The following is a 16,397-nucleotide window of genomic DNA, read 5'->3' as shown; positions in this document are numbered from 1 at the left end:
TTTGGTAATTGCAAACCTCTCAACTCAAATTTAGAAGTCAAGTTTATCTAAAGAGACTCTTGACATTTTGCCCTTCCAAAGAAAATTTTGAATATAAGAAATAGGAGTCGGCCATCTGGCCTGTCGAGCATGCTCCACCATTCAAAAAGATCATAACTGATCTGATCAATGACTCAATTCCACCTACCTGCCTATTCCCCATAATCCCTTGAATCATTTTTTAATGTTTTTTTTTAAAAAATAATCTATCTAACTGAACCTTAAATATGTTTAATGATGTAGCCTCAACTGCTTCCCTGGGCAGAGAATTCCACAGGTTCACTACTCTGGTGGGGGGGGAGGGGAACAGTTTTTCCCTCGTGTCTTAAATCTACTCCCCTGAATCTTGAAGCTGTGTCCCCTAGTTATGGTCTTGTGTATCCTGCCTCTACCTTATCTATCCCTTTCATAATTTTATCTTTCTAGAAGATCTCTCATTCTTCTGAATTTGAGTAAAATCACAGGGGGATTTGGTCTCTCCTCAACCCCCTCATCTCTGGGATCAACCTGGTGAACCCCCTCTGGATTGCCTCCAAGGCTTGTGTCTCCTTCCTCAAGTATGAAGACCAAAACTGTACACAGTACTCCAGGTGCAGCCTCACCAGTACCATGTACAGTTGCAGCATGACCTCCCTGCTCTTGAATTCAATTCCTTTAGCGATGAAGGCCGACATTCCATTTGCCTTCTTAAGAACCTGTTGTACCTGCAACCCAACTTTTTGCGATTCCAGTACTAGTCCTCCCAAGTCCTTCTGCAAGACAGCATGCTGCAGTCTTTCACCATTTAAATAATAATCTGCTCTTCTATTTTTCCCTACTAAAGTGGATGACCTAATTTTTACTAATGTTGTACTCCATTTACCAGACCTTTGCTCACACACCTAACTTAACAATATCCTTTTTCATCCTCTCCACAACCTCTGTACAATTTGTTTTTCCACTCAATTTGGTATCATCTGCAAACTTGGCCACACTACCCTCTGTCCCCTCTTCCAAATTATCATTGTAGATGGTGAACAGCTGCGGACCCAGCACCAACCCCTGCAGGACCCTACTTACCACTGTCTGCCAATCAGAATAACACCCACTTATCCCAACTCTTTGCCTTCTGTCAGTTAAGCAATCTTCAATCCATGCCAATATACTTCTCCTGACTCCATTCATCTGTATCTTAGTGATAAATCTCTTTTACGGCACCTGACCAAATGCCTTCTGGAAATCCAAATATACAACATCAACTTATTTCCCTCTCTATCAACACCTGCCCTTTCTGAATCTATGCTGCTTCTGCCTGATGGAACCCCTTCGTTCTAAATGTCTCTCTATTTCATCCTTAACAGCTTCAAGCATTTTTCCAACTAAAGAAATTAAGCTAACTGGCCAATAGTTACCCATCTTCTGCTGACATCCCTTTTTTAAAAAGTGGCTCGACATTTGCCGTCTTCCAATCTGCCAGGACCAGTCCAGAATCTAGAGAATTTTTGGTAAATGACTACTACTGAATTTCCTTCAGTACCCTGGGATGCATCCCATCAGGACCAGGGAATTTGTCTGCTTCCGTCTCATTAGTTTGCTCATCACTCTTTTGTAACAATTATTTTATCGAGGTCCTCGCCTCCCTTTGCAACCCTATCACCATTCTTTGGCATGTTGGCCATGTCTTTGACTGTGAAGACATGTTATTCTTGAAAACTTTTGTGGTATCGTTATTGGCAATGTTTAAGATGCCCATATGGTCGACTAAATTATGTGAAATAAAACCTTCAGTTATTTCATTTATCCAAAAGAGTGGGACCCAACAATCTGATAGATGCTTTTGCTGTAATCAAGAAATTGGAACAACAATACACACAATTTGGGGATTCACAAAAGTGAAGAGCTAAATCAGATATTAAATAAAATCACAAAAAACAACATACCAAAAAAATCCAGAAATTTTTCTTTTAAATAATATAAAAAGTAAAGAACAGGGTCTCTAACTGGATAGAGCCCAAAAAAGATTCATTATGATAGCCCTAGCAGTAGCAAAAAAAAGTATAATGTCAATCTGGAAAGTGGAAGAGAGTCTGAAAATACAACAATGGTGCATGGAAATGAATAAGTGTATTCCATTGGAAAAAAATTACATAATTTAAAAGACAAAATTACATTGTTTGAACAAATTTGGGAACCTACATACATGAAATATAACAGAAAATGCCTGCCTCTGACCTCCATCTCCTAAAGTGATAAGAAGATAAACATGATCAGATTTAATGTGTAAAAGTCTTTTTTGTTTTTCCATTGTGTGAAGAAGTTTCTTTATTGTATTTTATATGATTAATATTTATTGGTTTTGGAGGGAGGGAAGGGGGAGAAAATAAGGAAAATGTCTGTATATTTAATGAGAAACATTTGTACATATTTTGGTTGATATGGTTCATAGTGCAATAAATTAAAGAAATTACAAAAAAAGTTATTTTTGACTGAGTACAGAGGCAATTATATGAAGGTTCTTGAGTTTATTATACAGAGTTTTGGGTAAATGTAAAGCCATGAACTGTCCACAGTTGCTGAGAATGCAGAGTTGCTGTTTAAATGGTATTTTATATGGAATGAACACATTAACCTTTCCAATATGAATGTAATTCTTTTGAATGTTGCTTTCCACTTTGAGTCTTTTTGGCTGTACTGAGCAACCACCTGCTTTGTGATTGTAACTTGCTCTGGATCATTTTTGGGAAGTCTTGGAGTCAGTGGAATTGTAGTAGCTGGGTTTCACTTGGGTTATTCATTGTATGGAAGAATACTGGATTGACTAAAACTTCTAAAAACCTTGTTTATTGCCTTCTAGGTGTTGAATGTAATGGTGCTGTTCAAGCATCAGAGATATCGACTGTTTCTGCATCAGAAGCTGATCAAGAAGTTCCACAGGAAGCAGTCCTACCTGAACCCTCATTGGGGGATTTTGACTTCAATGAGTTCTTCAACATGGAGAAAAGTGTACCTGGACTTGCATCGGTTAGTTGGCACTCTTGGTGTTGGGGTAAAGTGTAACGATCCACCAGCAGTTAATTGCTGTCGTTGGATTGTTATGGATTCAAAGGGAACACGATGACTCACGGGTTTTCTGGTGGTGCATTTAATGAAATCTTTTGCCAATCTCGATCTTTGCAGCGTTATTGGATCTGAAAATTTCAAAGAACTACAAATATTGTGACCACCAAGCAGGCTGGGCAACATCCATGTGAAAAGGGTTCTAATGGAAAGAGTCCCAAATGTAATACTTGTCAATTCACAAATGCTTTCTGAGCAGCTTTCTTGCAATCATTTTTTTGGTTCCAGGCTTTCCATCAAATTAATTCCAATTTTTTAGAATAGCTTTCCCTTTTGTATGTTTTGTTGCCATTCCTTACAGAATGTATGCAGCATTAAAAGTGAGGATTTTGGTTTTGATGTTCTTGAAAGAAATGGAAAGTAATTTGATACTTGAAATTGCTCAATGCAATTTGTCTTTGATCTCATTTAAAAGGTTGCATGTAGGTCAGGAGGATGCTTGCATCTGGTTCACGCTGTGCTTTTGATTAAAATAGCTGATCCAGTGACCTGTTGCTGTTTAGCAATTGAACAATTATCCTTCAATACCTGTGATTAACAAGTCCGCTTTTTAAAAGTGTTACAGTTGCAGTTTGCAAATGTTCTTCTGGTTGCAAAAAGACTGACCACATTAATTTAAAACACGCTTGTGGGAGAGCACCTTATACAGTTCATGTTTTGAAATTGCAGCTGTGCTGCCTTCCTGTGTTCTCATGAGATCTTGGGAGCCCCGGTTCCTCGTGCACAAAAGCCTGCACTGTATTGCGGCTACTTTGATACAGGCAGTTGGCTGCAATTTCAGAACCACTTTGACATCCTGGAGGCCCTACACAAGCTATTAAAAATATGACTGGAGCCTAAACAATCAAATGTTTGGGAAATTTTGGATTTTTGTAAACATTAACAATCGGAACTTTGGTAATATTGGAAGCTGAGAGAATGGTTTCAATCAAAATCATCCTTAAAAGTAATATTATACGATTTTGTTGTTCATTTGAATGGTGATTGTTGTGCTTGTACCATATTTTAACCAGCTAGCCTCCAAAGCTGAGCATCTCATCTTGCAGAAGACTCTGCTCAATGGCTCCAAGAGTAACCTAATTGGCCAGTTAGCCGCGCAGATGAAAAGATCTCACTGATTTTAAACTAAAGGCACAGTACCAGCCTTTGAGGTGATCAACCATGCAGTGACTTAATTTTCAATTTTTACCACAAAAAATTTCTAATGCATGTTACTACCTGACTTGTCCCTTCTTCCAAAAGAAACACTTTTCCAGCTTAAACTTTTAACCATTTAAAATGCAGAATTCTGTCCATAAAAATTCTGCTTGCCCCTTTAATCTAAATCTGGCTTCCATATTTTCTGAAGCCAAGCACTATCTGCCAGAGGAACTCAGTGGATTAAGCACCATCAGTGGGAGAAAAAGAATGAATTAAATATTGAGTCTAAATTCATCAAGGCAACTCAAAAAATGAAGAGTTTTATTTCCTCCAACTAATGCTGTTTGATCTGCTTTGTTCCTCCACCAGTTATGCTTGGCTTCATATTCCAACAATTGTTGTATCCTGTGTTTCCATATTTTCTGAATTTTGCTACTTGTTATCACACTGATTTTCTGTCCCATTTAAATCATCACAGCAGAGTATTCTTGTGGTTCATCACTGCCAATCCGGAGTACCAATTGTAATTTTGAGCATGCCCTTTCAGTATCTCTAAAATTTACTCTCTTGTCTAAAAGAATGCTAATTTGCGCATAGTTTCTGATAACTTTTTATGCAATATTTCAATCTTTTGGACCAAATATTTATTGAGTCTGCTCCAATCTATGTAAAATAGCTTGAGGTGGTGGTGGTCACTCATAATTCACCTTCATTGACCATTGGAATAATGTTGCAAAGTGAAAATAATAGTAAACATTAATACACCCCTTTATACTAAATTCCACTGTTTTGTTTGATCCCTGTGTGAATATTGCAGGCTTTCATCTTAAATTTTTTTAACAAAAACTATTTTTACATTTCAGTTGCTTGTAAAATACTACGTACAACTTAATTAACTTTTTCTCAAGTGCTCTGCTTCAATAAAACATTTCCTCTTCTATGCATGAATTTGAATAAACTTGTCCAATAGCAACCCATCAGTAACTTGACCTTGGTTCTGGCACTTGAGGTAAGGTTGCGTGACTGCTTTGGTGGAAGATTTTTTAAATGGACTAGTTTAGGCCACTTGTGTACTGCAGTCTAGTCTGCAGTTCGTTCATGTTGCCAAATCATGCTCCTTTTGACTGCAAGATTATTAAAGTTCTTGGTGTGTATGAATTCTGTCTGTACTGAAAGGCTCTTTCTGCATTTAAAGCTCATCAAGCTATTAATTTATTCCATTCATTCATTCTTACAAAGTATCTGTTCGTGAAAATCTTGAAACAAGTGAGTTGTTTCTGGAGAATGAAGTCTGTACAATATGCATGCCTTGGGTTGGGGAAAGGTACAAAATCACACCATGTAAATTAAAACACTATTTGTTTCAAAAGGTTTGATCATAAAGTTCTGGAATTGCATGGATCAGGCAGCATCTGTAAAGTTGACGTTCAGTTTCACCTTTAACTTTGCTTCAGCAATCTATTGATTTCACAAAATGAGGCATCCCGGCACCAAAAAAAGTCAAGTCAAGCAAACCTGCTGGGGAGCAAGTGGGATACTTAAGGTTCTGAAATAATTTGCTTGACCATCAGTAGTAATCCAAGTGAAGGGCAATGAAAACTTTGAGACCAAGATTAGAAACATTGAGGCCAAAGCATAGTCAATAATTTTGTTTTCTACTACCTAAGTTGAAGAGGGAGAAATTAAATGTATAAGAGTGACTTTAATACAAAAGGTTTAAATGGCTGTCTTGGCTTCTACAAATGGGTAGATGGAAATCTTGAGGTTGCAAAAGCAGAGATGAAACTTCAAATTGGTGTTAATTTGATGATGATTGTCTTTTCTTGAATAGAAAGGTTTTGGGGAATGTGTTATTAAAAGGGGAAAAAAAAGCCATAAATATCTCTTTCAGGATGATGTGTTAAAATGGAAGTGATTTCTGGAAGAGGTGCTGAACATCTCTGCCAATTTCCACTTTTCTCCACTGGCCATTTGGTGAATTGTCTAAACGGAACATTGTTGTTTGGGGGAGATTTGGCAGTTAGTGACTTGGAAAGAATTTTGAATTGGCGCTGGGTATTGAGATGGTGTGGTTGAGGCCATTCATTGCATTAGCGAGTTGAGTTTGCAGAACAATTGGTAGCTTTCAAGATGCTTTGGGGTAATGATCTGGGAGCTTGATTGCAGCATTTTAAGCAGAGGTTCTCAACCTTTCCACTCATACCACTTTAAGTATTCCCTGTGCCATAGGTGCTCTGATTAGTAAGGGATGACTTGAAGTGGTTTTTAAGTGGAAAGAAAAAGGTTGAGAACAACTGATTTAAAGTGTGTGCTTAATGTTGTAACTTTGTAACTTCTGCAGAGGTTGCATGTAAATTCTTCAAAGGTGAAATAGAAATCTGCTGTTAAAACACCAAAATCTTGAGTAACTCTATATAAAAAACAATCTAAGTTGGGCTTTCAGAAGGGGAAACGTGCTTTTAGCTTTGACATGACAAAATGAAAGTTTCGAGAAAAAAAAGTCTATGGATATTGATTTGGGTAATTGCTTTGATTCCAAAAACTAATTTCTTTTGAGATGATAAAGTCTGTATAGCTGAGTTAGTGCCACAAATGCATTCATGCTTATGTTATTGAACAAGCAGGAACACTTTAGTAATATTTGGGGTATTAATTGCTGAAATGACTTCCATAAATTCAAAATGCCCATGAAGAATGAAAATTTATGCCCATCACTAATAATGAATACATGTGTAATTAAACTTGAATGATATGGTTATTTGGGAGGGTGATTTTTTTTAAAAAATATATATGTACTAATATTGAAAAGCAACCAAGCAGCAAGGTGGACATGCAGTCAGCAACCCCATTTGTCGCTGGGAAATCGTTCAAAATGTAGCACCAAAGGGATGTTTGATGACGTAAGTTCCAAACTCTCTTTTATGTCACTTCCTTTATGTTCAGTTTGATTGTGACATTAACTTTAATTTTCTTTTAACCAGATGATCGAAGAGGTGCTTGGTGAAGGATCTGTGTCATCTAGTCGGTTCAGTCAATGGTTCTCGAGTAGCTTGAGTGGACCAGGTAGTCATTCAAGTAGCCTACGATCTACCCCACATGAAGAACTTGAAAGACTTGCTGGTAAATAGTTTTTATCTGTGGTTCAAGTTTCCTCCCAATATTGGCTAAATATGTTTGTGGCCTAGTATAATGGGATGAGCACCAGAACTCTAAAATTTTGGGTAATATTGATTTGTAAAGAATTGGTTTAAATTTGATTACCATTGGAATAAGCACAGATGTGTAAGGTACACATGAAGATTTAATATTACAAAAGTGGAAATTATGTTGCTTGTGGGTAGCCTAAAAATAAACAACAGCAAAAGTGAATAATCTTAATTTTCATATCTATTGGAAAAATGCAAGAGTTGAGTGGTTTCTAATTATGACCTTTGCTGGTGAACTTGTCAAATTTCTGGAAATAGATAGTAGCCAAGTAGTTTGCAGAAGTGTTCAGGTCAAGCACAAAAGATCCATACTTGAATATGATTTGTTGAAAATCACTCAGCTTGTCAGATTGCTTATTTGACATTAATCTGGAAGGTTTGTGCATAGCAAGTGAATGCTGATGGTAGTTCAAGATGAGCCCTTTACATTCATGCATTCCAAAATATTGGTGAATCTGTTGATGTTTCTATGTGAACTAAGTACTTAAGCCTACCACTTTCTAAGGAGCTTTCACGAGATTTTGAAGTTCACGCTTTCAAGAGCCAATCTTGAATTGTGCTGATCAACCAAGATTATATGGTTGTGATATATTGTCTTAACAGGTATTTGGTTTCACATTTGTGAAAGTAAATTTCTGCTGCAGGTTTGGTCTGAATTAGCTCAAATTCAACGTGGAAGATGCAAACTGTTTTAAGTTGATTCATGAAACTTTGGCTTAGAATATGAATTTAAATTGGAACAATTTCTCAGCTGAGCAGGACTCCTGTATTTTTTATTTTAAAAAAAAACTTCTGAAGATGCTTCAAAGGTCAGACAGCATCTGTTGAAAGTCAATAGTTTATCCATATCCCTTCATCAGTAGACATCTTTATGGTTTTCCATAGATCCACTGAGCATTTCTCCAGCATTTTCTGCTTTTATTTCAAATTTCCAGAATGCTGCTTTTGATTTTTTGGTTTGTGGTCCATTTGAGAGGATTTCCTCTTAACCCATTAGAATTGGGTGCAACACGTGCAGAATTGACAGGTAGATTGGTGCACATGCAGAATTGACAGGTAGATTGGTAGGGGAAATGTCTTGACAGATTACAAATAGCAAATAATATAAATTAGGCAGTATAGAGTGAACATGAAGACGTTGTTTTTAGTTGAGGGAAAGACTCTGACCCGAGGGCAAAATCTCAGAATAAAAGAATGTCCCTTTGGAACCAATGAGGAGTATCTTTTGCAATGGCACTGATTTGCGACAGCTTTCAAACAAAGATGAACTCTGCAGGTTGAGCAATGTTTTGAAGGGTTGCAACCTGGATTGTTGACCTTTCTCTTACTTGATCTGAGTTCCTCCAGATTTCTTTGCTCCAGAAGTCAGTATCTGTACTCATCAGTTCAGAGATGTGAAGTGCTCCCATGCAATTGATAATGCTCCTCAGTTGACAGAAGCAATTTTGTGTCCATATTCCAGCTCCTGCCTGTCTCCATTTGCTAATCCAATGTCTCCAGTTATATTAGGCTAACTATAAATTATTTTAAGATGTTAATGTACAAGTTGATTAAATCTAATTTTTGTTTTGATGGGCACAGGTCTGGAGCAGAGGATCCCAACTCCTGTTTCACAGTTTGGAAACTATTTTGCTCCCATTCAATCACGAGAAGATAACAAGGATATTAATAAAAAAGTTGATATTTTAGAAATACTGCGAAAAGCAAATGTAGATGTGAAGCCATTGCTGTCGAGTCTCACTGCCAACAAGGAAAAGCTAAAAGAAAGTTGTATGTGTCTATTTCTGCATATTCAATGAATTGAATTTGAGTTTACACTAATCTTGTCTGGGAAACTTGTTCAACGGTTGCTGTTCAGTGATGTTCTGGTTTCAATGGTTGGCAGTTTAACCACTGCAAATTGCGTCTGTGGGTGGGTGGGTGGGTGGGTGTAGGCAAGTTGTAGAATGTGGTGGGGGTGGATTTTAAATGTAATTTGGATAAAAGAATTCATGTAAATGTGTGCTGGCTGGTTGGTGTAGATTTGATGAGCCAAAGAGTCTGTTGCTATGTTTGGACTCATCCCATGGTACCAAGTAACTACATATCTGGCACATAAAGGGATTGTGAAAGAGCTCCCACCTCCATTGTTCTGAATTAACAAATTTTCAGTGATTTGCACTGATAAAATGGCCACATAAAGGGTCCAAAAGGATATGTGAATTTTCCATTTGCCTGAGACCTAATGCCTAGCTAATATATCTGCATTAAGAATAAACTTTAAAAGATGAGTAAACTGTAAAATTTTTTGGAAAAAATAATCTGTAGTCCTTAAATACATAAAATTCACTTTAATCCGGTAATTCCTGTAATTTACAAAATGGTGCTGTAACAGCATTGTATTAACCTTACCACCATAATTAACTTCCTTTCCACCCTGCCAAGTTTACAGAAAAAGCCTTACTAACATACTGAATAATATATTAGACAGGGATAGGGAGATATTTTGGGAGAATCGCCCCAGTGACGACCAACATCAGCCGGTTCTTCATCTGAGGCACTGCCATTTTATTCAAACATCTGCTGTAGGTGGGGCAAGACTAGTGTGTTCCACTGGCTGAATATTTGCTTGCATCTTCAAGGATTTGTTTCTTTGGAAAACATTTACTTTTGCAATTTTAAAATTTTATTTACATTTTTATTATTTATTTTAATTTTTATTTGTTTAGTTATTACTTTTCTTTGTTGGTTGCTTGAATTCTGGATACTGGGGATTTTACTCTTAATTGGCCTCCATCAATTTCTTTGATTATTAGAACATTTCTTGGACTTGAGGATGTAGTTGGAACTACTATTACCTGTCAGTTAGTAGTTTAAGAAATCATGAAAGTGTTGGCTGCTGCAAGTTTTAATAAAACTGCGCAAGGGATTTTTTGTTCCTGTTTTTACTCTAAATGCACAGAGCTGAACTTAAAGTAATTATTTGTACTTCAGCAAATCTTCACTGCTTTTTTGACATTAGGGACATTTTGTTTGGTTATCTGCATGATCACCAGTAACTACAAAAGTGGTATCGTAGTTTTAAGTTGGAACATTAAAAATAGGTGTATAAAGTGTTCAGTTTGTAACTGGGTTGTTTCCAGATGTAGTGCATAATCTCTCTTTTGTTTTGCAGCACAGACTGGAGTGGTTTTGTCTGTAGAAGAGGTGGAAGCAGAACTGAAAGGTCTCAAAATGGAATCTGAGAGAAAGCTTGCCACCCCATTCATGGTGGAACATCTGGAACAGACTTTAACTGCATCATCTGGGCCCAAACCAATACAAAAAAAAGACACAGATATGACTGCTTTCAATAAGCTGGTTAGCAGTATGAAGGCAAGTGGAACCCTGCCTTCACAATCAAAACCACCTGTAAGTAAAATTTGCCATCAAATTTGAAGTCAGACTTGAATACTTCGACATAATGGTTTGTTTTGTAGTTCATGCTTAGTGATGGGCATAACGACATTGTCTTAAATATATAAACCCTGATCATTACACTTGTCATCGCTACAAAGTTCCTGTTTGTCTCAACCTGGCATTCTAATGAGGCTTGTTGAAATTCGATTTGTTCCTTTGGGTTGTGCAAATTGAGCACCATGTTAACCAAGTACATTCTCAAGTATCCTTTTATCTACTGGCATCATGTTCAAATCTTCTAACTGGAAGTGCAAACTTGCTTTGGAAACTGCTGGTCTTGTGATTTCTTCTCAAATGGTCCATCTAATACAAAGGTTTGCATTGTTGATGACGATTTCTTCTGGAATCTTTTGCTCGTATCTACTCTGGAGCAACCAAAGCTGTATTTGTCCCAATTTAGATAGGTGACCTTTATTTTGATTTTCCAGGTTTTGAATTTGTTTTGCCTGAAGATTTGTGGGCAAAGGATTAATTGGCTGCTGTAAATTGCCCCTATTGTGGTGAAGTGGATAGGAATATAGAAAGTAAAAGGGATCACTCACTTCTAATGTCAATGAGTTGATGCTTTTGGGACTGTTTCCATGATGTATGGCTTATTTTCCTTGTCATAAACTCCACATGAAGATTTTGGAAAAATATTCAGTGAATTTACTCATGTCCGTGGTAAATTGATCTTTGTTTTTTTTTTTGGGACATTTTTATGTGGCCATTTTATTGGTGCAATCACTGACAAATTTTGTCAATTCAGAACAATAGAGGTGGGAGCTTTTTACAATTTGGAATTCACTGCAGCCATTAGGATCTTGAAAATCAAAGTTGGGGTACTGCACTGTGTTGAAGTAATTTGTTTCAGCCTCCAGTGACTATGCATGCATAGTAGAAGATAACACGTCATCCCAAAATTTTGGATTGTTTGTGATCTTTGTTGCCTCAAAGACTCTGTTTACTGCTTGCCCCTGTCAATTTTTTTTCCTCCAGATTCCAGCTGATATCTTTTTGGGCTTTTGACTCTATTCCAAACTTCAGAACATCTTCCGATGCTCTGATCAGGTCCACAGCAGAATCCTGTGCCTTGCTGCATCTCACCTGTTCCTTCACAGTCAATGGGACTTGGTTCATTTTTTTATGTTCATAACTTCAGAAGGGGCATTTTGAATCTCCAGAAACCAACATTAACTACCTGCCTCTATTACTTGGTTCTACTTCAGTTCCTCTCTGTCGGTATTCTGCTCTCAGCTTCTCTTGCATTTTTCTTTCATCAGTTAACTACCTTTCTGCACTAATTGGAACTAATCATTTTGTTTAAAAACTTTTCTGCATTTCATTTTCCTCCTTGCAATAGATAGCTGTCCCTTCAGCTACATTATGAAATTTCCATCCTCAAATCCCTGACACATCTCCCTCTCAAACCACATTTTAAAGAACTGTTCTTTCTCTCAAAATCCATTATAAACTAGCTAGCAGTTGTTCCTCCTAGTAGCTAATTTTTTTGCACATTTAGAACCTCTTTACATTTCAGTGAACATGGAGAATTAACTGTTAAGAGGGGGGAAAGTTCCACTTGCTGATATTATTTTAATTTGTGCAAATAATTTGGCCACAACCTGAAGAGAGAAGAAAATATGATTTTTGCTGGTGAATCCAGCTTTTTGAAATGACTTGTGTTTGAAATTAAACTTTATATTCTCAGATATAGGATTACATATGATTTGGATGTTGAATATTGCAGTATACTCATTCCACACACCCCTGTTTTGTGATTTCATTTTATGCCCTGACTTTTTTTCATTATTTTACAATGAGATTATTTATTGTTGGTCAGTGTTCTTGATTCAATTCAGACTGGAATTTGTAGAAGAGCAGTATATTCATTGAGAACACATACTTCCCTTGCATTTTGTTGTGGCAATCTGGCCAAAATCTAGTTTATGGAGTGTTCAAAAGTTTGTCTGGAAGTTTGGGCTATATGAGGAAATTAATCCATTGATACTAAAACCAGCAAATATCCATCAAAAGACTTTAAAATCAGTGCTAGGTCTGATCAGCAACAATAGAGTTTGGAAAGGCAAGTACATGTTTTTCAGTCTTTGTTTTGGAAACTTATGATTCATTGTGCATACAATCTCTAGTCTTGTGCATGGCACCACTGATCAATGTGCAAATATTTTTCTGATGCAGGGCTTCTCAAGTGAAACAACAGGCATTTAAATAGAATTTGATATTTGCTGCGTGACTTGAACACCAAATTCTAAGAGTTTCAACTTTATCCAAAATGCAACACTTTGGCTGTTTATTTGGGAAACCTGGTGTACGTGTGGTATGTCCTGATCACTGGCAATTAATACCACTGGCTGTAAAGAAACTTGTTTAATTTGAGGATCTGAATTCTGGCAAAGTTTTTTGAAAATGAAGTACTCCATTTCTGTGGCCTTGGCCTAATGTTAAATATTTTGTGTTGGATCAAATTGTGAATTTTTGTACAGGAAATTCTGCCACCCCCTGTAATGGGGCCCCCATCACCAGATATATTAGGTGACCTGCTTGGCAATCAAAATCATCATACCCCTGTCCTAAATCACCAAGGCCATTCATCCCCTGTACCAGCGTTCCAGCAGCCACCTCCAGAGTTCTTCAGAGCCAAATCTCCAATTGGTGAGCATAAGATCTGTTTATAATATTTTGACATGATGTAGCTCAGTACCCGCTGTCCTTCAGCATAACTAAAATGGCAATCTGATGAGCTGCTATTCATGTACACTCTCCTATTGGTAAGATTAATTTAAACTTGAGCCATCCACATTCTCAAATCTGCTTGCCAGTTCTTATTCATTGCAGTAAATCTTTAAATAAATTTTTGATTTTTCAACTGCTGTTCTTGTGAGCACATCTAGTATTGAGTAATATCATAAAACCACAAATAGAAAGTTAGGCATTTCCTTTAAGTGGCATGTTCGCTCATATTTGTGAAGGTTTGGCCAATACATGCTTAATAAGCTAGGTTGCTTGTTAGAATAATGCGGCACAATTTAAAGTGGAGTGGGGGGATAAAACTAAAAAGCATTGTGCTGTGAAATAAATGAGCTTTCAAATATGGCTTTTGGTTATCTGGAAAGGAATTGTAGGGCTATGATTTGGCTGCATGTAGGTACTTGCAGATACAGTAAAATCAAGCTTTCAGACCAAGTTCTGTTGTGGTCAAAATTGTTTGCACTGCATTTAAAATATGTGCAAGGTAAAGGTGTCCCATTCTGCTTTTTATAGGTTATGCCCAAACTTCCACTCATGTTCACAATCATTACCAAGGACTGCCTTTGTCCAAAAATGTATCTCCTATCCCACAGGTAGGGTGAAATAATTTTGAATTCTGATAAAATATGAAGAGACTATTGCAAGTTTTAAGTTTAAAATATTACTCTAACATGGTGCAAGTTTCAAATGAACTCTTTTATTGATATTTTAAAGCGGGAGCAAAATTGAGTTGTGCCTGTTCTGTATCAATTGTATCTTTGCAACCAAATGGATGAAAACTGGTGATATTCAAAGTACTTGGGACCCCTGGAGGATTCAAGTTGTGATTGAGACTAGACCTTGATAACAAATTTTTCTTGGGCCATCTAATTCAACTGCACTAATATGTAGTGTAGGATTATATATTTTTGAGACCTTTGGGTAACTTCACATTCAGCAGATGGCATTGTTTTGCAGTGGGGCTGTATTCTGGCAACTTCAGCTTGTGTCAAAATACACCTCACTCCAAATTTTTCTGGATTTGAAGGTGCTAAATTCTGAACAGTTTGTGACAATCTGAGCAAACTCTCAAATTAGAAAATCTAGAAAACTTTCAATTGGGCAACAACTCTGAAAAGAAACTAACATTTTAGATCTGGAACCCAACATCACAACTGAGAGGGAGGGAAAACTTATTGCCTGGCTTCAGTTTTTTTAGCCTTTTCATTTTTGAAATGTGCAGTTTTATTCTGACTAAACTTTTTCAATTTTATCTCTTAAAAAGGATGCGTTTGAAATTGACATTTAATTTTAAAAAGACATTGAAATCCAGAGTTCTCAGGACCTCGTGACCAGCATCCCAGGGGTTTGAAAGTGGCTATGAACTCTCATCCAGTTCTCGCTGATAAGGTTACATGTATGAACTCAACCAATCAGTCTTTTCAGTTGAAGGGAAAATTGTGTTGAAGAAAGTATCAATAAGAACTTGGATCTGTCCAATTTAATTTCCCTTTTTAAATATGTTCTTGCATTTTTTTCAGCAAATCTAGCATTGAGGGAGTAACAAGAGGAATGAATGAGATATGTGATTCACTTTGACTTAAGAGGATTTTTAAGTTTTTGGTTATTGAATCTGAACTTGTGATGTGGGGATAACATGGTATACATTGATTAACAAGAAGAAAACTGTCAGAGCAAATGATTCATTTATAGCGTGGAATGCAAGGAACCATGCTCTAGAAATCATTGCCACTATGGAAGATGGAGGAATTTTAATCCCTTTTTGTGGGATTAAGTTCCAATTTTTGATATTGCTGTTGTGGGTGGGGATGGGGAGAGGGAGGGTCCACAATGCTTGTAGAGTTGCCTCGCATCTGTGGTCCTCCTGGTTTTTGCATAGCTACACCATGACTGCATGGGTTTTCTCTTTGCTTTAGTTTCTTCCCACATTTCACATCTTTATAGATTGGTAGGTTAATTGGCTGCCCTAAATTGCTGTTTGTGTATGGGTGAATAGAAGAACCTGAAGCAAATCAGTGAGAATGTGGGGAAAATGTTTTGGGATTAGTTTGTGTTTCATTGACATGAATTTGGTGTGCTGAAGGGCTTTGTCAAGTCTGCTGCTGCAAGGATTGCTTCCTGGCTCCAATTTTTTTCTTCTCAACCATAGAAAACCCACAGCACAGAAATTGGAAACCCTCAGTCTATCTAGTCCATGCCAAACTTTTATTCTGTTTAGTCCCTTCACCTGGATAATGTGTCCTTCACCTGGATAATGTGTCCTTCACCTGGATAATGTGTCCTTCACCTGGATAATGTGTCCTTCACCTGGATAATGTGTCCTTCACCTGGATAATGTGTCCTTCACCTGGATAATGTGTCCTTCACCTGGATAATGTGTCCTTCACCTGGATAATGTGTCCTTCACCTGGATAATGTGTCCTTCACCTGGATAATGTGTCCTTCACCTGGATAATGTGTCCTTCACCTGGATAATGTGTCCTTCACCTGGATAATGTGTCCTTCACCTGGATAATGTGTCCTTCACCTGGATAATGTGTCCTTCACCTGGATAATGTGTCCTTCACCTGGATAATGTGTCCTTCACCTGGATAATGTGTCCTTCACCTGGATAATGTGTCCTTCACCTGGATAATGTGTCCTTCACCTGGATAATGTGTCCTTCACCTGGATAATGTGTCCTTCACCTGGATAATGTGTCCTTCACCTGGATAATGTGTCCTTCACCTG

General features: G+C 37.3%; 1 protein-coding gene across 11 annotated transcripts in view; it reads left to right on the top strand.

Moving 5' to 3' along the window:
* eif4enif1 (eukaryotic translation initiation factor 4E nuclear import factor 1) overlaps positions 1-16,397 on the top strand; it is an 85,488-nt gene that overhangs the window by 55,065 nt on the left and 14,026 nt on the right. For 9 of the 11 annotated variants that reach the window (XM_069933087.1, XM_069933080.1, XM_069933079.1 and 6 more), the window contains 6 exons: positions 2,873-3,039; positions 7,257-7,395; positions 9,063-9,251; positions 10,636-10,871; positions 13,403-13,571; positions 14,181-14,260. In XM_069933087.1, coding sequence (XP_069789188.1) covers positions 2,873-3,039; positions 7,257-7,395; positions 9,063-9,251; positions 10,636-10,871; positions 13,403-13,571; positions 14,181-14,260 — 980 coding nt within the window. The remainder of the gene's footprint in view (positions 1-2,872; positions 3,040-7,256; positions 7,396-9,062; positions 9,252-10,635; positions 10,872-13,402; positions 13,572-14,180; positions 14,261-16,397) is intronic. The other 2 variants (XM_069933089.1, XM_069933090.1) reach the window with 2 other exon arrangements.

The sequence above is a fragment of the Narcine bancroftii genome, chromosome 4 (genome assembly GCF_036971445.1).
Source record: "Narcine bancroftii isolate sNarBan1 chromosome 4, sNarBan1.hap1, whole genome shotgun sequence".
Taxonomy (NCBI): Eukaryota; Metazoa; Chordata; class Chondrichthyes; order Torpediniformes; family Narcinidae; genus Narcine; species Narcine bancroftii.
Note: the sequence above shows the minus strand (reverse complement) of the source record. Positions and strands in the feature narration are given on the sequence as shown.